General features: G+C 40.1%; 1 protein-coding gene and 1 long non-coding RNA gene across 2 annotated transcripts in view; both read left to right on the forward strand.

Annotated features, from left to right (window-relative positions):
- The window catches only part of soat1 (sterol O-acyltransferase 1), a 57,815-nt gene that overhangs the window by 15,242 nt on the left and 18,756 nt on the right, over positions 1-23,817 (forward strand). Inside the window, exons 3-12 of the mRNA XM_073063318.1 lie at positions 4,496-4,554; positions 10,174-10,319; positions 10,863-10,922; positions 11,124-11,231; positions 11,874-12,156; positions 18,427-18,502; positions 19,187-19,271; positions 20,110-20,155; positions 21,807-21,936; positions 23,395-23,492. Coding sequence (XP_072919419.1) covers positions 4,496-4,554; positions 10,174-10,319; positions 10,863-10,922; positions 11,124-11,231; positions 11,874-12,156; positions 18,427-18,502; positions 19,187-19,271; positions 20,110-20,155; positions 21,807-21,936; positions 23,395-23,492 — 1,091 coding nt within the window. The remainder of the gene's footprint in view (positions 1-4,495; positions 4,555-10,173; positions 10,320-10,862; positions 10,923-11,123; positions 11,232-11,873; positions 12,157-18,426; positions 18,503-19,186; positions 19,272-20,109; positions 20,156-21,806; positions 21,937-23,394; positions 23,493-23,817) is intronic.
- Positions 4,572-7,760, forward strand: LOC140737127 (uncharacterized). The gene is made up of 2 exons (XR_012101062.1): positions 4,572-6,655; positions 6,947-7,760. It is a non-coding gene; the product is annotated as an uncharacterized lncRNA (long non-coding RNA).

Genomic DNA, 23,817 nt, shown 5'->3' on the forward strand with positions numbered 1-23,817 from the left:
CACCTCCAGGGTAAAGTTGTAGTACATGATTAGAAACGCAGACCTTCGCCTGCATTTAGTTAAATTAAATAAGTAGTACAAGAATAGAAATAAAGTAATGAAGTAGTATTCAGGGATTCAATGTCCATTCAGAATCAGATGGCAGATGAAAAGAAGCTGTTCCTGATCTGTTGAGGGTGTACCTTCATGCTTCTGTACCTCCTTCCTGATGGTAGCAATGAGAACAAGGCATGGCCTGAGTGATGGGGCTACTTAATGATAGATGCTGCCTTTGAGACATCGCTCAAAACTTTCTGAATGTTTAGCAGGGTACTCTTTCTTACATGGTTTTGAAAAGAATCTCTTGGCTTTTTTAAAATTTTGAGTTAAGAACTTTAATCTGATATTGCCTCCAACCTCGTTCAAAATTGTCTCTTCGCCCTTGAAATAGCCCTCCGCAAATCACACCTGGTTTTCTAGTACAGGCCTGGGTTGCCAGACTTGAATGTCACAGATCTAGCCTTCAGCAGACGACGTATCTCCTGATTCATCCACGACATTTGGTTTGGGAATGTACAGTAAGTTTTTGTAGGCACACACTCATCCACACAGGTTTTAATGAAGTCGGTAACAACTGCCGCATACTCATTCAGAGTCAAAGATGAATCCCTGAATACAATAGCAGTCCTGTAGGCACTCTGGGATCGAATGAGTCAATGAAACAGAATCTGAGGCCAAGAAAAGGCAAGAGTCATTTTACTTATTACTCAGTGTCATTTCTTCAGTATTTCTTTCTGTCTGCCTGGTTCAAAGCCCCCAAGAAATTTCCTTTATTACTGAACTCTTTGCGAGAATGTTTAGGTCCTAATGCGAGGCACTATCTGCTATTTGGACAATTTAATTGCCAGCCCAGATAGGCCAGAAAGGCAGCGTGTTGAGAATCGGGTGAGGATTGCTCTGGGCTCCGAGCCGATTTGACGAGGTCGAGAATGGCTTTGACAGCAAAATGTAAACCCGGAGCAGAGTCTGGGTCTGAATGCAAGGTATGATCCGCTGTTCAGACAATCTAAATGCCAGCCTAGTTGGACTGGGGGCTCCTTACTCAGACTGTCCCCAGCTGCTGAGCCTCGTGTCTGCGAACTTTGTTGCGATTTGCCCCGCTAGTTTGATGAACTGAATGCTGGGGTCTACTTTCGGCTGCTCCGGAGATTTGAATCTAAGGATTCTGACTCAGTTTGGTTCGGAATGCTCTTGTTGTTGCTGGCTTCTATTTGCATAATTAGAAAATTATGGGATCTGTGAGCGTGGCTGCTGGAATCTGGTGAGTGAGGTTGGTGATAACGAGAACCATTAGGAGAGAAGTGAAAGGCAGATGGGGAAGAGATTGAAAGGGGACAAGGAGAGTTGACGGGCAGAGTGCCTGGGTAATCGTTTGAAACCATGTGGAGAATAAACTGGGTGATGGTGGGTGGCAGAAAGTAGCGTACACTTGCATCTTTGTCTCCTCTGGAAGGGCTGTTTTGGGTCATGGTTCGTATTGAGGAAGGAGTTTTGAGAACAAGTGTACATTTGCTGTGACTTACAGGGAAAGTGCTAGGGGTCAGGAAGTGAGAGGTGGTTAGGAATGGTTGAATGGACTTTGGAGGGAATGTGCTGTGGAAGGCAGGCAGGGTGGGGAGGAGATGATGTGGCTGGTAGTGGGATATCGTTGCACCTGATGGAAATACCAAAGGATGCTGTGCTCTGTGGAGGGTGGTAGGGTGAAAACCGGATGAGGGGAGCTCAATCTCTAGTGTGTCTGGAAGGAGATGGGGTGAGTGCAGGTCTGATAAATAGAGGAATTGAGTGATATTGCTCCATCAGCTGCAGGTCCCTACTATATGAACACTTTTTAATAGGAATTTCCCTTAAATCTTTTTGATTTCTGTGCACTTTGTAAGGCATTGCCTTTAAGGCACTGTCCTTTGTTTTGTTAGTGCAGAAAACGGTGACTTTTTGTTGTGTCCATGTATAGTGACCTATGTAGTAAGTTTTTCTTATTCCCATTTAAGTTCCAAAATGATATGCTGTTCAGTAATGTTAATTCCATGATATAAACACAAAACAAAGCGTAAGGTGAGCATTGGTGGGTGAGGAAAAATAATCTTTGTCAAGGTTGGATCATAATCAGCATTTGAAGTTTGTATATCAAATTCAGATGTTGGTGATGATCTGAATTCCCAAACATAAATGAGTCTCATGAAATCCCGTTCCATTTGTTTGTATGTAGACTGCTTTGGCCCACTCTTTGCCAGCCATCCAGTGTCCACTGATACCAGCCCTTGGTCTATAGCTTGTTAGACCATTGCATTTCCAATACTCAACTAAATATCTGAATGTGCCATCTCTTCGAACAATAAGTTCAAGATATCAGCTGTCCTCTGGGTGAAAAATTCTTCTAACTCTCTGTGCAGACCCAAGACCAATTCACTCTAGTGTTAGATGCCTCAACTCTGAGGGGGGAAGGGGAACTTTCCAGCTATCTGCACTCACTGTTGGATCCAACTTTAGTCCTCTCTGCTCTAAGGAAAACAAACCAGCCTATCAGCCTCTTCTTATTAATGCTCCATCCCAGGCAGTTTCCTAGGGTGAATCTTCTCCTGCTGTCCACCACTGTAATCACATCTTCTTTTAGTGTGTTAACCAGAACTGCACACAGTAATCTAGCTGTAGCCCAGCTAATGTTTTGTGCTATCATGCATTCTGCTTCAACATTTATGTACCAACAGAAGAAATTTCTATTTACCGATAGGCTAACTAAAGCTGCAATAATCTCTTTAATTATTCGTTTGTTGCCCTTCATTAAAATCATACTGGCCTAACAAATATGTAGTCTTGCCATTACAGTAACTCGTAATCACGAGGAATTCTTGTTCATTCAAATGTTCTAATTGGAGGACATTTCTCTTCAGTTTTTAAAACCAGAGTGACTGGTTGAGAATTGACCTGCTTCAAAATTTAAAATGACAGCCACCCACAAGTTAATTTCCTATCTCTTTTTCTGTTACATCACGTAACACCAAATATTAGCAAATAAAGATTAATTTTGCAATTTTAATATTAAGGATTCCGAAAAAAAAATCTTGCTTCAAATTATTTGTTAACTGATTTGTGGACTAAGATGCTTTAAATTTCCTGATGACCCATTGTGTCATACTTGGATATTATATAGCATGGGGGCAATTCAGCCCTTGTGTAATCCTGTCAGAGTTCTAATGCCAGAAGGACCCTACTGTCTGAATATTAATAAAATTAATTAGTGGCTATTTTCTTTAAGCCTTTAAAGAAACAGTCTTAATTTTGTTGTATAACTGCATGGAATTGGCCCTTTTGACCCACTGAGCCTGCACTGGTTGAAGACCCTATTATGCATTCTCTCCACATTTCCATCATTTCACTCCAGATTCTACCAATCTCTAACGTACCAGGGCAGGAGTGTGTGTGCCTGAATTGGTGACCATTTGCTTAAAAAAATTCTTTCTCATTCCATGATCATTTTGAGCATAATAATTATGGATTTTTTTTAAAGGAAAAAGCCTGAGTCCTGTTGCTTATTTACATGTATTCATTATTTTATTAATAGAAGTGTAACAGACAGATTGAAGGAAATGAAGCATTTTAGAAAACCTGTTAAATTATTCATCTTTTAAAAGGATAATGGAAAAAAAATTCTACATAGAATTGTTATTGTGCCTTATAACAAATATGAATGTAAAAATTGTAAGCTGTAGTGTATATTCATAAAAGATCAAGGAGAGAGAAACAAACACACTTTACTCTCAGTGGAGACTTTTGTTTATTTAGTGACATGTTTAACAATGACAAATATTTATATCTAACTTGTGTTTGGTTGTTTTGAGAGTTGCGCATGTATTTCATCATTAAATATACTACTATAATTAGACCTGGCCATATTCATTACTGAAAACAATGACTCACATGAATGTTCATGGAGACGCTAAACTACATACAGTATGGACCACTATAATATCCAGTGCTCACTCTCGTGCAGCTACTAAAACAAAAGCAGAGTGAAGCTAATGGTAACTGGCCCAGCTGCTTACTTTCCAATGCAGATCTGTATGGCAGGGTGCGTGAGGATTTCACAAGTATCATCCATTGTCAGCTGATCTGAACCACCTAGCTGACGTCAAGCTGACATCAGAATATTTTTTTGAAATCAAACAGTGACGCTGCATGCCACATGCAAAGAAAGTTTTTATGTATGCCATAGTTTCACCATCTCTGTACTAGGGAGTTTAGAGTGGTCGATGAGCTATCAGGTTGCCATCTTGCCTAGAAACATCTTCACTCATAATTTAGAAATCGTAGGATTTTAACTGGAGTAGCTATTTTGTGGACATGTTTTTTCTTTTTTTTGTTTCCTTGCCCCCTCACCCCCCAAAAGAGGTTATCCTAATTGCTTCAAGTACACCTCATTCTGTTTGAGTTTACGTGAGTCTTTGTTTTCTTTCAGGAAAAGTAGATGCTGACTATGCAATCAATAAAAAGATGCAACTGAAGCTGAAGGCTGAGGTAACGTTTTGAATAATTGTTTGATTTATAAACTTTTCCTGCCCAGGCTTTATAATCTGATGCTCCTGTGCCTGTTCACCTAGAGTGGGATCGGGGTAGGTTGTCACTCACAAGGCAACATTTCTTGTCTTTGAAATAGTGTAGAACCAAAACAGTCACTTAGTGAAGGTACTTGAATTGCCCCATGGAATCATTTTTTTTAGATTGGCTTTATTTGTCATGCATTAAAATATTGTTTTTGTCAATGACCAATACAGTCAGAGGATGAGCCAGGTACAGACTGCAAGTGTCGCCATGATTCTGGTGCCAACATAGCATGGCCTCAACTAACTAACCCTAGCCCATACATCTTTCAACTGTGCGAAGAAGCCCATGAGGTCACGGGGAGAACTTTTCCAGTGTCTTACAAACAGCAGCAGGAATTCAGTCCCAATCGTCCTATGCTATAAAGCATTCTGTTAACTGCTACACTATCTTTCTGCCCTACCTTGGATTTTGTTCCAGTAATCATGGAGAAATGATAACGTACCAAGTCCACATAGACCTGCAGGTGCATTGTCCAATGACAGTGAATGCATTTTAAAGTATCTAATTGGCTGTAAAATGCTTCAGGGTAAGAACACTTCTAATGTAAGTCTTTTATCAGTTTAAAACCCTCATTTAATGAATTGTGTTTTAGCTTTTCCAGTGATTTGTAAACTGTTCAAGATCAGCCATAACCTGGTAAACCAAGTTTGACGTGTTATTAGATTTTTAACAAAAAAATCAGTTCTCTAGCTTCCTATTCCTACCATCAAATCAACAAAAGAATTGCAAAGGAAATGTGTAAAGCAAAGTTCAAAGTAAATTTATTATCAAAGTGCATATGTCACTATATAAAACCCTGAGATCAATTTTTCTTCCAGGCATTCACAGTAAATATTAAAACACAATCGAATCAATGCAAGTCCGCACACCATATGGACAAACAACCATTGTGCAAAAGACAACAAAGTACAAATAAAAAACATAATAAATGAATAGTAAATATCGAGAACATCAGATGAAGTGTCCTTGAAAGTGAGTCCGTAGGTTGTGTTAAGTTCTGTGCTCAGGTGAATGAAGTTGTCCCCTCTTGTTGGGGTATTTGTTCCTGAACCTGATGGTGTGGGTCCTCGGGCTCCTCTACCAGCTTCCTGATGGCAACAATGAGAAGAGAGCATGGCCTGGATGGTGAGGGCCCTTGATGATGGATGCTGTTTGCCTGTAACAGCGCTCCGTGCGGGTGTGCTCAATGCTGGGGAGGGCTTTACCTGTGGACTGGGCTGTATCCACTACTTTTGTGTTGGTTTTCCAGTCCAGGGTATTGGTGATGTAACCAGTCAGTATACTCTCCACCACACATCTACAGAAGTTTGTCACACTTTTAAATGTCTTGCCAAATCTACGCAAACTTCTAAGAAAATTAAGGTGCTGCTGTGCTTTCTTGGTAATTCAACTTGCCTGCAAGATCCAGGACAGAACCCATGAGGTGATAACACTAGGGAATTTAAAGTTGCTGATCCTCTTCACCTCTGATTTCCCCCCCCCCCCCCCCCCAAAGAAGACTGGCTCATGGATCTCCGGTTTCCTCCTCCTGAAGTAAATTTCCATCTCCTTGGTCTTGCTGGCATTGAGTGAGAGTTTGGTGTTGTGGCACCACTCAGCCAGATTTTCAATCTCCCATCTATATGCTGAGTCAGCACCTCATTTGATTTGGCCAGTGATAGTGGTATTGTCAGCAAACTTAAATATAGCTTTGGATCTGTACTTAACCTCACAGTCATAAGTATAAAGTGAGTAGAGTAGGCGGCTAAGCACACAGCCTTGTGGTGCACCTTTGCTAATGAAATTTGTGGAGGAGATGTTGTTGCCAATCCGAACTGACTGGGGTCTGCAAATGAGGCGGTCTGGGGGATGATGGTATTGAATTTTGAGCTGTGGTCAATATAAGTCTTCACTGTCCAGATGTTCCAGAGCCGACAAAATGCATCTGCTTTTAACCTGTTGTGACAGTAGGCAAATTGGAGTGGATCCAAGTCGCTTCTGAAGCAGACCCTCAAAGCACTTCATCACAGTTGATGTAAGTGCTACTGGACGATGGTCATTGATGCAGGTTACCCTCCCCCTTTCTTTCTTCAATGGCCTTCTGTCCTCTCCTGTCTGATTTCCCCTTCTCTCGCCCTGTATCTCTTTCACCAATCAACTTCGCAGCTCTTTATTTCACCCCTGCCCCTCCCAGTCACACCTATCTCCTCGTGTTTCTCCCACTTTTTCTCCCCACAACCTTTTAAGTCTACTCCTCATCTTTTTTTTTCTCTCCAGTCCTGCTGAAGGGTCTGCCTGAAATGTTGACTGTACTCTTTTTCCATAGATGCTGCCTGGCCTGCTGAGTTCCTCCAACATTTTGTGTGCGTTGCTTGGATTTCCAGCATCTGCAGATTTTCTCTTCTTTGATTAAATTACACTCGCCCCTCCACCCAATTCTCTGCTTAATAAATGTCCCATTGTATATTTGGATAATCGTCACCATTTCCATTGACTTGAACCTGGAACAAGAGGTTGATAGAAAGCAGCAATAATCTATCTTGGCTTCTTGGTGTTCAGGAAAGTGTACAAATGTCTGCATCCTTTCAACTCGGGAATGAAGTGCCATTGGACCTTTCTGAATGTCTACTGTGTGTGTGTTTAATGTGGAGGACATATTTCCTCTGCATCAAACAGAAGTTCATGTTGAAAAGTGATATGAAGGAAATCTAGAAGATGTATAACTAGAAGTGGTAACTAAATGTTTCTACTATGGAAGAGCATACAGCAGTAATTGTTAAAAAGTGACAAAAGCAGTCTTAAATCTGTGTTGCATTGATTTGGGTCAAAGTTGAGGACTCTACAGAGTTGCTGGTCATCATGGCTGACTAATTGCAAATGAATTTAATTTTTGTATCCTTTTCCCTTACCTTCATACTTATTTTCCCCTAATTCTTTCATTAAAGATATTGTTGCTAGTTTTTTCCTTTTTGCTTGTTTTTTCTTTCCGCTCTTTTCTATAAGTGTATACCTCAGATAAATACTTTGTGGAGATTTGTGATATATACGATTATATGATATATATGCACAATGTCTGAAATACATCTTATGGAAATGTTTGTTTGATGATGAACTTCAATAAAAAAAGATATTGTTGCTAAGTGCTTTTGTCATTATTACATCCATGATGAAAAGGGTTGACAGAAGCAGAGAGAATTCTTAACAAACATTAGCTCCAAATCTAGTTTTATGTGGGATGATCAGTACAGATCTTTTAAAATTTTACATATTTAGAATGATTAAAATCAGATTTTGAAGTATTTGTTTATTGCATTGATTGTCTTAAGATGCTTTTTAAAATTTTCCTGCATAGTCAACTGAAAGCTTTGACCATAAAGGTCCGTTGGTCATTCACAAGAGGATAAAATTCACGTTATAGAGTGGGAGCTAGAGGTATGTGAAAGGGAAAGATGCTGAACATGTTGTCATTCAACATTAGCAAGTTGCTCTTCTGGGTGCAGCATTTGTAACCTTTTGTGTTCCTCTGTTCTGTTGGATTAGTTGCTGTGTTGCTGGTGGAATTTAGGATTAGTTAGAAAGTCTTTGAACTTCGGGGATTTGGGAATAGGCCAGATAAGTGGAGGATTACAAAATGATATAAAGTGCTTTTGAAAAGTAAGTGCAGGAATAAACCTGCTGGTGTGACAAATTAATGGTGTGAAAATCACTAGGGATTATTGTCAAGGACCAAATTTAATTCTCCATTGGTGGATGAAGAACAGCTCTTAGTTATTTGTCCATATTTGATAATCTATTGAATTCTTTGATCAAGTAACAAGAGGGTTAGTCCAGATGCTTTGGCAAGAGGTTCACTTACAATGTTTTTATAGCTCCTAAACACTAATCATTCTTAAGGACTTCAGACAACTTGAGTCCTTGAATGAAATTTAGCCCTGTTTTGATTACTTTTTCAATTCCATCAAACCTTCACACCATTAGAGCCAAATCTGAACTGGAGCAAGTTTGATAGGTCAGTTTTTTTTTTATTCATGTGACCTAATGTTGCAATCTCATGCTACAGTTGAAGAGGAAGCACACAGATAATTTCTAGTTTACTGTGGTAGTTCCCTCTTGCAAATTAGGTTTACAGTCTGAAGCAGAAATAAATGGAGAGACGATAAGAACATTAAATGAAGAAAGCTCTTCTAGGCAAGGTCTTGTTTTATTCCATTAATTCTTCACTTTGGGTTGTAACGTAGAAATGCTCAAAGTACTTGTGTTGGATAATTTTGATGGACTTGATATTTTAGATCAGTGATTTTGTATCAGAAGTATTTCTAACATCTGCCTTTCCTTTAGTCTAAAAACTGTAGGGTTATAGAGCTCCCTTAGCTTCCTCAAACCTTAATTTAAAAATAGCCAGGAGAGTGATACAAACCGCAGCTGTTGACTATTTTGCTTCGTTGAATAGAAACAACTCTTGTCTCAAGCTTTGTGGTTCAATGTAGAGACACGAGTATTGATGTCATCACATGATGCTCTGAAATGATTTCCTTTGTATCCATCTCCACTCTGAGCTCTATGCTTTTTATCACATTGAGTACTGCTCCAATTTTCCAGTTATCTAAATTAACTGGGTATTAACTTTTCTTTGATTTTAACACTTAGACTCCTGTGAACATCCTTGCCAATATTGGTTTTGAATTCCTCTAATCCACTTTTTTATCATTTATGCCTTTTTCTATAACTTCCATGTGTAAAACTGTTTTTAATGTCTGCTAGATTAATGCAAAACCATGTAATAGCAATGCAGAATCTGACATATTTGCCTTTTTGTAATATTCCAGCCTTCCAAGAGGGCGTACACAGCAGCTCAACTGAAAGACTGTCTTCACTCGTTGAGCACTTAAAACTGTACTGAGGGTATCATTGAGGGTTTGAGTTCAAGTCTTGAGAATTGGCTATAATCTCTAATCTTTTGATTCTGACTTTGGTAACGTTGACTGTCACTGTCAATTAACTCATTGCAAACCAGTTGATAGTTTGTTATGAATTGTTAAAAGGAAACAGAGCCTTTGAAATCTAACCCCTGAATTCCCATCACATTACCAGACTCTCCCTCTGTAGGGATAGTGGCATAGTGGTTTTCATGCTGCCTGTTGATACCAGATGTTAATTTGCAATGATTGCTCTATTAACCTCGGAATAAGTTAAGATAGGGTTGGCAAGAATAAATTTTAACAGGTGTTTTTACTAGGACACTATTGCAGACAGTCTGTGAACCATAGCAAATAGAACTTGTGGCCGACTACAGAAACATTTTCTCCAGAGTGATTTCTCCAGTCAAATGTGCAAGCAAAGGATAGGTTTAGAACTGTGCTTTAAAATCTCTCTCTTATTATAGCAGTGTTCTTCATCAGTGGGTGTGGTAGGTGAATTATCCCTTTGTCTCCATTTTTTGGATAGCGGCAGGTTCACTAAATCAACCTAAACTGCAAATTATATTCAAAAGATAATGCTTCAATCAATTTGAAAGCCTTTTCTGTCATTAACTCTATTTGTTGTTTGCTGTAGCAAATGAAGACTGATTTATTGAAACAGTTTGATTCTCATTTTAACCATTTTGTGGACGATTTGATTGAATCTACCACCTTGGAACCCTCTGTTACTCCCTTCTTGTCTGCATCCACGACTAAAGATCATGCAGTTATGGCTAACAGGTAAGGAGTGATGAAATGTATATTGATCTGTGCTAACATTGAGCTTCCTTTTCCAGCGTTGTCTTAGTCCTTTGTCCCTGCTGCGTGCTGATTTTCAGAAAACAAACCAATTTCAGTATATATTTCTGTACAGCACACATAAAATGCTGGAGGAATTCAGCAGGCTCGGCACGAAACGTCAACAATACATTTTTCCATAGATTGGCTGGCCTGCTCCTCCAGCATTTTTTTTGTTTGTTTGTGTGTGTGTGTGTGTGTGTGTGTGTGTGTGTGTGTGTGTGTGTGTGTGTGTGTGTGTGTGTGTGTGTGTTTTTTTTTTGCAGCATCTACAGATTTTCCCCTGTTTGGTATATTTCTGGAACCTTGAGAGAAGGTGCTGAAGAATAGTAAAGTTACCTGTGATGAAATGAACTGTGAATTCTATTTTGTTTACTGCTTATTTTTCTCTACATTTTTGCCATAGTTCATACTCACTGGATTATAAAGAAGGATAACTATGTTGTGCCACTGGGTTCTAATTACAGTAAATGTATCTATTCACAGACAGACAAGGGCACCCCCAGAAAAGGGAAAGCACTTCATGTCTCGTCGATCTCTGCTTGAGTAAGTATTGTTTTAGAATGAGATGCAGTTTCAGCTATCAAGATTAGGAAAACTGAAGAAAACAGCTATGACAATTTTTTATAAAGTTGTATTATAAAATTATGGCAATCTGGATCTGGACCTATTTTTGAGCTGATTGCTCACTGTACAATTGTGCTTATAATAAATTTCCATATTAAGCCCTATTTCTCTTTTCCTCAGTGAACTCTTCCAAGTGAATCACATCCGAACCATTTATCACATGTTCATCGCTTTACTGATTCTGTTTATTGTCAGTACCCTGGTGATGGACTTCATTGATGAAGGAAGGTAAGAATTTGGGAGAAAAAGTGCCAAAGATCCAAGTCTGTATTTTAATAATGTTTTTTTTTTTTAAAGTGTCTACTGAAATTAAAATGCTGAAGGACACTTAAGTCCAATACTGTGGAATATGCTAAAGGTTTAGAGCAAAGCCACATTTTGACTACTGAATTAGAAGCCTCGATTAAAACTAGGATTGGATTGAGAAAATAACACTTTTAAGTAAAGTGTGACTTCAAGCATGCATTTCTTTCTACCTGGCGTTCAACTGTACACGCAGCTGTTTATCAAATTGAAATGTTGTGCCTGTTAAAGGCTTACTGAGTCTCCTGTTGAGTGTAGTCAGCATTAGATGTAGCCCCTAACAGTAATCTAGGAATGCTACAACAGCGTAAAGGTTCACAGTTGAGTCACCTTCTGTAGTTTTTCGTTCTTGGAATATAGTTAGAACTAACAAAGCTAGCCCCAAGCAACACTCATCAGGATGCTCAAGGAACTCAGCAGGTCAGGCAACATCAATGGGAATGAATAGAGCTAACTCTAGTTGACTTTGAAGTCAGTAGTAAGCTGCTTGAACTACTTTACCAGGAAGCTAGCTAAACCTGATTGTATATAGATTTTGATGTACTGTTCTGTTTTTTTTCCCTGCAGGCTGGTCCTTGACTTCGATCTATTGGTTTATGCCTTTGGGAGGTTCCCAATTGTCATATCCACTTGGATTTGTATGTTCCTGTCTACACTACTCATTCCATATGGCTTATTTCTGTTGTGGGCATCAGGATACCAGGCAGCAAAACACAAGGTTCTGCGGACAATGTTCTATGGTGCATTGTTCCTGTCATTTCAGACACTAGGATTGTGGGCTGCCCCAGTTTATACTGTCATCCATTTTCAGCTACCTCCTGCCTCCCGCTTCATTGTTATCTTGGAACAGGTGGGTAACTTTTGAAGTCTTAAATGATGCTTTATCACCATAGATTTTTTTTTCATGTCAAATGAAAGGAGTTGTCTCCTTGAACCTGTACCATTTCTAAAATCATGGTCATTTGATCAGTGAGTTTTTTGATCCAGTAGCTTTGGTACCAATACAAGAGTCATTGTTGTTGGCGAACCATATTGGAAGAAGATGAAATTTGATGTTGCAAAATACACGAATTAATCTTAAAACAAATCTGTTATTGGAGATGGTGAATTACTTTTGGTGGTTATCTAGAGAGATTGTGACTTCCGATGTATGGATTGCTATTTCATGTACACCCATTTGAGGGTTATTGTAGGCATACTTCATTTCATATTAAGTGCACCATACAGTGTGAATGATACTTGTCATTCGAAGCTTCGCAAGTTCACTTGCCCTCGGTGAACTGTTGAATAACCATTTTTGTAATAATGTAATTTACACTATATGTAGCATTTTATGTTTGAATGGAATGGAAAAGTCTTGAAATGAGAAGGTCCAAATTCTGAATCAAAAAAGTTACTTTTCGTCATCATTCCCAACTAAGTAGTAATGCCGCACAATTTTTTTGGCTTGAATTTGAATCCATCTTGCCCGGGAATAAAAACTTGACAAAATTTCTCAGTTTTGAATTGGACTTGTAACTTAATTCCTTACTCCTGTAACTGCCTCTGGAGTGTCCATTTCAAAAAGTACATAGATCACCATAAATAGTTTAAAGATTCTACTTTCAATGCAAGAAGAAACCCAATTTGAGGGTTAATTACTGGAGGGATGGTTTTCAGAAGTGATTATTTGTAAACTTGGATGTTGTGCTATGGTTGGATTGTGACAGCGTGCAATTCTGGTGGACATCCGATAAAGGTAAATGAATCTGGAGAAGAGGAAAATATTACAAAGATCATGCCTATACTTTTCTGTAAAAGAAGTAAAACCTCACCATTCTGGAGATCTCTTTATATAAAAAGAGAAAAGAAAACTTTTTGGGGTATATGTTTGTGAGTGATTTCAATTGCAGGGAAGTGCAACATTAGAGGCACCCAATAAGATGGTGGGCAGATATCAGAATGGGGAACTTCAGAAGAAACTGCATTTGTCATATTGCATATGAGGAACTTGATACTGCAAGATGTGATGGAAGGGAATTACGCACCTTTAATATCTCTCTGAAGCAGTCCACTGTCTCTGCAAGCTTCAAGTCAGCCACTGTTATCCTGGTGCCCAAGAGAGCAATGGTCTAAACTATTACTGGCCAGTGGCACTGATTTCAACAATCATTAAGTGCTTTGAGCAGTTGGTAATGGATCGTAATAAAATTCCACCTTCTAGCTACATTGGATACTTCACAGTTCAGCCAGTCCACTGATGCCATAGCTTTGTCCCTTTACCCTGTCCTAGAAAGCAATGCCTCATATATCACAATGTTGTTCATTGACTTCAGCTCAACGTTTAACACAATCATTCCTCAGGCTGGTGGGTTGACCATCCTCATTGGGACTTGACAGTCCACTCTCTAACCGGATCTTGGTGGAAAGACCCCGATCAGTCTAAGTTGGCCGCAACACCTCAAGCTCAATCACGCTGAGCATTGATGCCTCCTGCTCAGCCTGCTGCTGACTCTCAATTGCACTGCCAGATTTAGCTCAAATTGTGTAATCAAGTTCACTGATGGTACTACACTGGTTGGCCTCATCAGCAACGATGATGACTTGGCATACAGAAAGGAGTTAGAGAGGCTTGTTTAATAGTCATAACATGGATAAGATAAAGAAGATGACTGTGGACTTCAGGAAGGCACATGTTGACCACTGTCCATCGCCCTGCCATGTAGAGGGTGAAAAGTACAGGGTTCCTTGGTGTGCACATCTGGAACATCTGTCGGTGAAGTGTCATCCCTATTATCTGCCATGGGAATTCACCTCGGTAATACTGATAATGGTTTACATTCCCCCCCAGGCGGACGTGGAGTGTGCTGTGAATACACTGTATGCCAACATCAGTGAACTTGAGACCAGGTATCCGGAGGCTTTGCTCATTACAGCTGGGGACTTTAACCAGGCCAACCTCGGAAAAACGCTGCCAAAGTTATACCAACATGTCTCCTGCTCCACTAGAGGCCCGAATATACTTGACCACTGCTACACAGCAGTCAAGGATGCCTACCGTTCCGTCCAACGACCTCACTTCGGAAAATCGGACCATCAGGCCGTACTCCTGCTCTCAGCTTACAAACAGAAACTGAAGTGGGAGGTCAAGATGTCAAAAGTGGTGTCGCGTTGGACAGAGGAAATGGATGAGGTCCCCCATGACTGCTTTGAATGGGTGGACTGGTTAGTATTTAAGGACTCGGCAGCTAACCTCGATGAGTATGCTTTAGCTGTCGTGGACTTTATCTGGAAATGCACAGAGGACTGTGTGTCTCGCAAGACGATCTGGGTATTCCCTAACTGGAAACCTTGGATGAATTATGAGGTCCAGTCCCTTTTGAAGGCTAGAGCTGCAGCTTTTAGGTCCAGAGATATCAGTCGCTACAGGGAATCCAGGCGTGAACTCCGGAAAGCCATTAAGGGCGCCAAGAGGCAATATTGAGCCAAGTTGGAAGCCCAGGCTAACCAGAGGGATGCCAGTATACTATGGCAGGGTCTAAATGAGATCACTGGGTGCAAAGAAAAGGCTGGGAATATCAATAACTGTAGCGCTTCTCTTCCTGACGAACTTAATGTATTCTACGCAAGATTCGAAAAGAAGAGGAGTGTTCTCCCCCACCCCCCCCCCCCCCAGATGAACTGGACCTGGTGGCATCGAGATTCATCGTCACCGAGGAAGATGTTAGAAGAGCCTTCCTGAAGATAAATTCAAGAAAGGCAAGGGCCCAGATGGTGCCCCGAGACGGGTTCGCCGGGCCTGTGCAAGCGAGCTAGCTGGAGTGTTTGCTGACATCTTCAACTGCTCCCTGCTTCAGTCTAAGATCCCCTCGTGTTTTAAGAAGGCAACGATAATCCCGGTGCCGAAGAAAAGCAAGGTGGCATGCCTGAATGACTACCGACCTGTGGCTCCAACATCAATTGCTATGAAGTGCTCTGAGCGATTGGTTATGGCGCACATCAACCATAACCTACCGGTCAACCTCGATGCTTTGCAATTCGCCTACCGGAGCAACAGGTCAATGGCAGATGCCATCTCTCTGGCGCTACATTCCTCCTTAGAACACTTGGAGAATAAAGACGCATAAGTAAGGCTACTTTTCATCGACTACAGTTCTGCTTTTAATACTATCATTCCAAATAAACCGATTCCTAAGCTCCGAAACCTGGGTCTTAGCACTCAGATCTGAAGCTGGATCTTCAACTTCCTCACAGCCAGGACCCAGGCTGTTTTTTTTTGAAATAAAAAAAAATAGGGGACAAGCTCTCCTCTACAATCACTCTGAGCACCGGTGCCCCACAAGGCTGTGTACTCAGCCCCCTGCTGTACTCACTGTACACCCATGATTGTGTAGCCAAGTTTCCATCAAACTCAGTATATAAGTTTGCTGATGACACAGCAATTGTAGGCCGTATCTTGGGTAATGATGAGTCTGAGTATAGAGAGGAAATTAAGAACCTGGTGGCATGGTGCGAAGACAATAACCTATCCCACAACGTCAGCAAGACGAAAGAATTGGTTGTTGACTTCAGAAGGAGTAGCGGACCGCACAACCCCATCTACATCGGTGGTGCGCAGGTGGAACAGGTCAAAAGCTTTAAGTTCCTTGGGGTGAATATCACAAATGACCTGACTTGGTCTAACCAAGCAGAGTCCACTGCCAAGAAGGCCCACCAGCACCTTTACTTCCTGAGAAAGCTGAAGAAATTTGGCCTGTCCCCTAAAACCCTCACTAATTTTTATACTTGCATCGTCGAAAGCATTCTTCTAGGGTGCATCACAACCTGGTATGGAAGTTGTCCTGTCCAAGACCGGAAGAAGCTGCAGAAGATCATGAACATAGCCCAGCACATCACACAAACCAATCTTCCATCCTTGGACTCACTTTACACCACACACTGTCTGAGCAGTGCTGCCAGGATAATCAAGGACAAGACCCACCCAGCAAACACACTTTTTGTCCCACTTCCCTCCGGGAGAAGGTTCAGGAGCTTGAAGATTCATATGGCCAGATTTGGGAACAGCTTCTTTCCAACTGTGATAAGACTGCTGAACAGATCCTGACCTGAATCTGGGCCGTACCTTCCAAATATCTGGACCTGACTTGCACTACAGTACTTTCCCTTTTCTATTTTCTAATTATGATTCATAATTTAAATTTTTATTATATTTACTTTGATTTGTACTTCAGGGAGCGCGAAGCGCAGAAACAAATATCTCAGTGATGATTGTACGCTCTAGTATCAATTGTTTGGTGACAAAGTAACATAATGGATTATCTAACTTGGACTTAAAGCACCTCCCCACTAGTCAAGAAAGCACAGCAGTGGCTACACTTCCTGAGGAGGTCGAGGGAGGCAAGGCTTCCTCTTAACAGCTTCTACAGGAGCACCATCAAAAGTGTCCTGTCTGGCTACGTCATTGTGTGGTACGGATGCTGAAAAGATGGGACTGCAAGATGCTACAGAAAACAGTAAAAACCACCTAGAGGATTATCAGGGTCTCCCTCTCTTTCTCGCCCCCCCCCCCCAGGTGATATTTACCTGGGGTGTTGCAGATGAGAGGCCTAAAACATTGAGGATTCCTACTACTCATCCCACCACTGACAGGAGGGAGGTTCAGAGGCATCAGGACTAGGTCTGCCAGACTCTTCTTCCCTCAGTCTGAGAGACTAATGATGACCCTGCCACCACTGAGGTCTTGTCACCAAGACAGGGGACTGTTTACCCATGCTGCATACTACATGCACTTTGAATTATTTATTTAAATTTAATTATGGTTATATTTTTCATGTTGTGTGGGTGCGCCGTGGTCTGGAGGAATGTTTTGTTTGCTTGTGTATTTGTACAGTCAGCAATGAACGTGAATGGGAACTTGGGATCCATTTTACGGGTTAGTTTGATCAACACGATAAATAAAAGACTAGAAGGCTTGAGCTGATATATTCATTGAGAAAGGAAAGATGGAAGCATGTGATTGAACTTGGAGCTCTGCTCAGAAACAGTCCATGGCTGTTTTATGTCTGTGTAGATCTGCATTTTGATTAGTTACTGAAGTTTGCACAAATGTTCATAGAATGCTGCAGAATAGACCCTTTTCATCTATCCACGGCAGATTCCAAGTACTTATTTTGCAACAAAGCAAGTATCCTCTATTTTAAAATAAATAACAAGTTGCAATTGCAATTCACTGCCACTTAATATTGTATTCCACTGTGAGTACAAGGGTCAGTACACTAACTAAAAGAGTGTTCTTCTGCTTTTCTGTTCTGTGACCCTTGAATTCCTGCCCCCCCCCCCCCCCCGCCGGGGCAGTTCATTGCACTAACAACTGTTTACTTGCTGCAAATGTTCTCAAATGCTTGTATTTCCAGGAACTCTTGGCACCCGTTTATATTGTTGATTTGCAGTGATTGTGGCATTGTTACATTCGCTGCCTCTGCACCTTCATGAGGTTGCAAGTTCAGTCAAACGCCAAAGGGCTATACATTTGGATGGTATTTGCTCAGCAGTCATTGTCCTGTATGCAGGGAATCTCCCATGTGAAGAATGTGTGGATAGCTGAAAGGAATTGCATGTCAGTCATTTCAGATTCTTGCTTTTGTCCTTTCCATACCACATGATGGTATCAGTCAACTTCACACATTGTGTCCTTTTTGTTTGGTACAATGAATGCTTACTGGCCCATCTTGGATTTAGGAGATGACTAAATCTGCAGTTGGTTGTTTAGTAGGTTAGACCAGGCAAGGCTGGCATATATTCTTCTTTGAACAGTATGTGAATTAAGTCTTTTTAGGTTCATGCTGTCATTATTTATTTCTTTGAATTTAAATTCCCTGTCTTAATTTGAGCTCAGTGCTCCAGTAACTTAACCCCACACTACTGCATCATGTCTTCATCATCCGCGCCCCCATTTAGATGGGGAAAAGAACTACACCTGTCATCTTGGTCATAAATTAAACTTACTCCTCGTAAATGGAGGTTGACATCAGAGTAGAAGTATTTGGGAAGACAAGTACAAAATGTTTGAGATCTCTTGCAGTACTGTTACACGATCTAAGTGAGATTCTTGGGGTTTGATCTTTGGTTTTGATTTCTTTAGGTCCGCCTGATGATGAAAGCACATTCCTTTGTACGGGAGAACTACAGTAGAATGGCAGTGAACAAAGAGAAAAATAGTGAGTGTGAATATGTTGTGTTTTGATATCTGCTGGCTTGGGCTAATAACTTGGAATTGCACAAACAACAGATACTTGAAGTAGTCAGGGAAATTATTTTTCATATTTAAAAAGTGTCCTTTAACGCTTTCTGTTGAGACTTGCTTGTGTTAATTAACTGACTGCTCTATGATAGGGTGTAAATAGCTGATAACCAATCTTGTCTTAATGCTCCCAAAAATTTAGATCCTACTGGGTTATTATCTTTGACTTTTTGATCCTTCCTCCCTCAAACTATAAGGTTAGTTGCTCATTGTGCATCAGGTCCAACCTATTAGACATTATTGATTATGCTAGTGCAGCTACAAAACTTTAGAAGATCTAATTTTTGGTCTATTTAATCAATCCGTCATGTTTAAGATTGTCTAAATACTTCCATTATATGATGCTGACCTATTGTACTTCAGATCTTTGTGTGAAACAAACAGCCATAGGAAATAGAAGTGATTGAAAATGACAAATTGTGAGAAATATGTTAAATATGTCTTGCACATTTATAGGAAGTGAAGGTCAATATTGTACAAAATATTAACATACTAGATGCATTTATTATTCTGCATTGACTCTAGAATTCCTACCAGTTTATTTAATTCTATCCTATTGTAATTCTGTTCAGATGATCTGAAATACTAATCCTCATTTCAGGTGGAATTCAACAGGTACCGCAGTTTTCCCATTACCTCTACTTCCTTTTTGCTCCTACTCTCATCTATCGGGACAACTACCCCAGGTAAGCACCAACTGCTCCAGTAAATGACAGCTAATGTTCTTTACCTAATGAAGACAAATAGGATACAGTCTCCTGAAGTGAGAAAAGAGTAGCCAACGTTTCGGGCCGAGACCCTTCAGGAATGGGGGAGCCTGCTGAGTTCTTCCAACATTGTGTACGTATTCTTTGATCCACAGCATCTGCAGTTTTATTTTTGTGTTTTGAGTCTCCTGAAGTGTTGCTCTATTTTATATTGGATTATCACAATTCATTTGCTCAAACCTGTTCTCCCATTTAGTAAGATTTAGAATAAATTATAGGTCAATTCCATTGATATTCCTTGATCATTCTTACCCACAAACTTTTGATACAGGTTTAATGGCGACTTCAATTCATCCAACAGGTTAAACCTTTGGGAGAATCAGTTCCAGTTTCATTCAAAGCTATGCTTCTGTACTTTGGTAAAAGCAACTCTGGAAGTGTATCACTTGTTGAAACTGGGATACCAGATTTTAAAACAGTGGCTCAGAGGGTATTGGTACAAGACTATCAATCAATATTGCGGGTTATACTGACTTGTAATGCTCAAGCCCAGCGTTAGTTTCACCTGATCTGTACAGTTTTACCTCACGGTACAAAGTTTCAGTTGCACCTCACGGTACAAAGTTTCAGTTGCAGTTGGCATGAAGTTGCTAAGACCAATATCGATATTGCTGTTATGTTCATAAGTTTCTTGATTTCATCAAGTCTAGAATTTAAAAAAAATCTATTTGCACTTTAGATTGAATAGAAATATCAAAACAAAGACTTGAACTTTCGTAATTATTGCCTTCTAATATTGAATTTTTCTTTGGTACAGGAATCCTACAATTAGATGGAGCTATGTTGCTACAAAATTTGCACAGGTAAAACTTGACATGTTATTTCTGACAAACTCCAGTGTTTCTGTGGCTTGGGCAAAGTTTTTATCAATAGTGAAGCTGCAAGCACTGACCAACAGGCAGCCTGGGAGTACCTAGACTGGCTGAAAACCATTGTGCGTTGTAGATACCCTCCAAGTTTCATTTACAAATTATTTGGGGAAAGTTACTCTGTCATGCATATTTATCTGCCAAGAAGAAAAGTGTCAACTGGATTTCAGGCTGCCGGCAATGTCTAATGCACTTGCTTTGGTGGTTAGTGCTTCAGGAGACAGCGTGCTGAAGCACATACTCATCAACATGGAGAAAACCTGAGTGAAGGGATTTGCTTTCGAGTATGAACTTGTAATTTGGATACCAAAATAGGGGCCTGGATTAAAAAATGCCACCTTCCATTACTGGGTCACTTCATACTTTTTTACTTAGTGGTTATGGGGAAAATAACATTGTCAAGCACTTCGTATTCAGTTCCCCAAGCCAACCAGAGTACCCCTTGGCCTCTCCCTCCCTGTTTGCCTTCCTGTGGCGGTGGTGTGCCTGAGCTTAATAAATTATATAGAGGCCTTGACACGGACCAACAAGGTAATGAGCTCATTTTAAGAGAATAAGTTTGGGAACGCAGCTGTTGATGAAAAATATGCTGCTCAATGATCTCTTGATATAAATATTATATGAAGCAAAAACGAGCAAAACGTTAACCTTGGACCTCCTTTTTAAGGAGGGATGAGTTATATCCTGGTCCATCTTCCCATTAGGGTGAGCTAAAGCCTGGCTCATTCAGCAGTTGCTCCTCTGTCACTTTCTCTAACTTGTACTATTGCAGTTGGCAATTCAGTGTCAGTATGCTTTGTATTAAGTTTCTTTGTATTTTTTTACTTTTTAATAAATGTTTTTGCTAGTACTCTATTCTTATCCTCAATGCACCCTTATTTATTGTATGAAGATGGAAAAATAATGCTTTTGATAATATATCTCCATATATTTAAGTCTCAACCTTTTTTTGGGAACCGATTCAATTAGCATTAGTTTCTATGAATGCTTCTGATGCTAACTGAGGTCCTGGTGTAGAATGACGCCCTTTGATTTTGTTTGTGGAGTTCTTAGGATCTTTGGCCACTTCTGTAAATTAAAACAAATTGCTGCTTTATTTTTGGTACTGTTAATTTAAGCAGATGGAAGCAGTTTTGTTTTCATTTGCAATGAAGCACAGAACAAGTGTTTTATACAAAACCAGATTCTAACAAAAATAAATATTGGGAGGTGAGTGGTGTTTCCACCATATGTTGTGACCATTGACCATCCAGTAAAAGGTAGCTGGGCATGTGGTTTTATTTCTATAATGCTGAGTTTTTGCATTTAATATTATTCATTTGTTGTATTCTAACTATATGGCATTTCACTCATTAATGCTTTGTCCAGAATTGAGTAACGTAAGTATTTGTTGTCCAACACATTGACAAATGTCACTTCTGCCTTTGGCACAATATTCCTTTTCACATTTAGTTTCAGTAAATGTAGCATTGGGCTTGCTTAGCAGGTGGCAGTGCTGTCATTGGTTAAATAGCATAAAAGAAGGATATTTTTTATTTTTTAATACCATCAGCTGATTTTTGTAACTTTTCAAATTTCTTTCCAGGTGTTGGGCTGCCTATTTTATGCTTACTATATTTTTGTGCGACTTTGCATTCCATTGTTCCGAAACATCAGCCAAGAGCCATTCAGCTTGAAAGTCCTGGTTCTTTGCATTTTCAACTCCATTTTACCAGGTAGAGATAATTCTTGCACACATCCTGAAAGTGCCACCTGTAAATATCAATTGTATTGTGAATAATACTGCACCCATAGTACTTAATCCAAAACAAAAGGGATCAAGAAGTTGAAACAGTCACCTATTTGGTCCAATCTTCAAGATTACTGGTGTCAACTGTGCTGCTAACTCAAACCTTTTAATTGAAACTGGAAACTGCTCATCTCATTCAGGAACTATACACTTATTACAAGTGAAACCAGTATCTGGTTTAGATTATTTAAAATATCCCTTGTAATGTTGTGTGGCAACACAGATTTGTGCATGAATAGTTTGTTTTGGATGTCATCGGTGCAGTAAAGTTGCTGAGTTGCTCTCGTGCGAGTCTGGAGGTTGAAGTCTGAAGATCAGATACGGTCAGGAAGTTGAGGGCCAAAGATGAAACCCTTGATTGGTAGATTTTGGGGTTGATACCCAATTGTTGAAGTACAGAGCACAACAAGTCCAGAGGTAGAAGTCTTAAGGTGAAAGACTGAACATAGAAGCCTGAAGAGCTTGCAAGAGCCTGGGTCACCGGGGTTGGATGTCCTTGCAAGTTTGGAAATCAAGGCCTGAAGGTCAAGCTATTATTGGCGAGTCCTGGGATGGTCCAGATTTGGAGGCCCACAGTCCTGGAGGTCCGTCTGGGTGGAAGTGAGTGTTGGAAAGGGCCTTATTTTGCTGTTTTGTTGATGCCTGTGTTCTAATGAACATTGTGGGCATGTTGGCACTGGAATGGCACTTGTAGATTGCTCCCAGCACATCCTTGGTGGTTGATGCAAATGACACATTTCACTGTATGTTCCAATGTACTTGTGATAAATAAATCAGCAGCATCAATTTTAATATTCAACTAAATGAGATTAGCACAGACATTAAGACATTTTGGTCAATAAAATAGGATGGAGGGGAGGACTGTTGGCTTCAAGGAGAAAGGGATGGGCATTAGGCAGAAATTTCTATAACTAGACCATTGATTAAATAAACAAAAGAATAAATATTTCAAGGGTGGAAGGGCAAGTCAAGGTCACTGAGAGATTGCAAAATGAATTTGAAAATGTTAATTGGGAACCAATAAGGAAAACAAACATAGAGCTGATGAATGAATAGGACGGACCTGATAGGAGTTAAAACAAAGGCAGAAGAACTTTGGATCACCAAGTTATGGAGTCTTGCATTGCTATCTTGTAGAGTTATTTTGTACTATCTCTTATAAAGGGTGGATCTAATAAGAGATTTTCTCCAACTCTGTATGCAGTGCTCATTGCAGGTTCTTGGACAGTGCTTTTTCTGAATTGGGGTACTTGTCAATATAAAATCTGCTGCTGCTTCCCTAAGGTAGCCATTGCAGGGAATTGAAGTTAAGGACTTTGCAAATGTACTAAGACCCTGCCAGTTGTGGCAAATATCACAGGCTGTGCACGACTTTGTTTTTCAGGTGTGCTTGTGCTGTTCCTGGCTTTCTTTGCATTTCTCCACTGTTGGCTAAATGCCTTTGCTGAAATGCTGCAGTTTGCTGACAGGATGTTTTATAAGGTAACCTTTTGTTGTTTCAAATTCTTGGATGCACATGATGTTCTGTGGTTTCTTTAATCCTGTCTGATGTCTTTGGGTTGTTAACAGTATATACATTTCATCAGAAGTGCTTGCAATCACATGTATATGTCTCTCAGTTCCTGTAACATTGGTACTTCCTTTTCAGCCCCTTTTTTTTGCTACAAAGCTAACGTCATCAAAAAAAAGGGCTCCATAAGTATTGGTTGGGCAAGTGTTTTCTAAAATACTGGCTGAAATTTGCTGACTGCAGTTTGTATGCTTCCTGCAAATTGGTTGAGATGGGGGAAATGCTGTTGTATGCGGT

Source organism: Hemitrygon akajei, chromosome 12, assembly GCF_048418815.1.
Source record: "Hemitrygon akajei chromosome 12, sHemAka1.3, whole genome shotgun sequence".
Lineage (NCBI taxonomy): Eukaryota > Metazoa > Chordata > Chondrichthyes > Myliobatiformes > Dasyatidae > Hemitrygon > Hemitrygon akajei.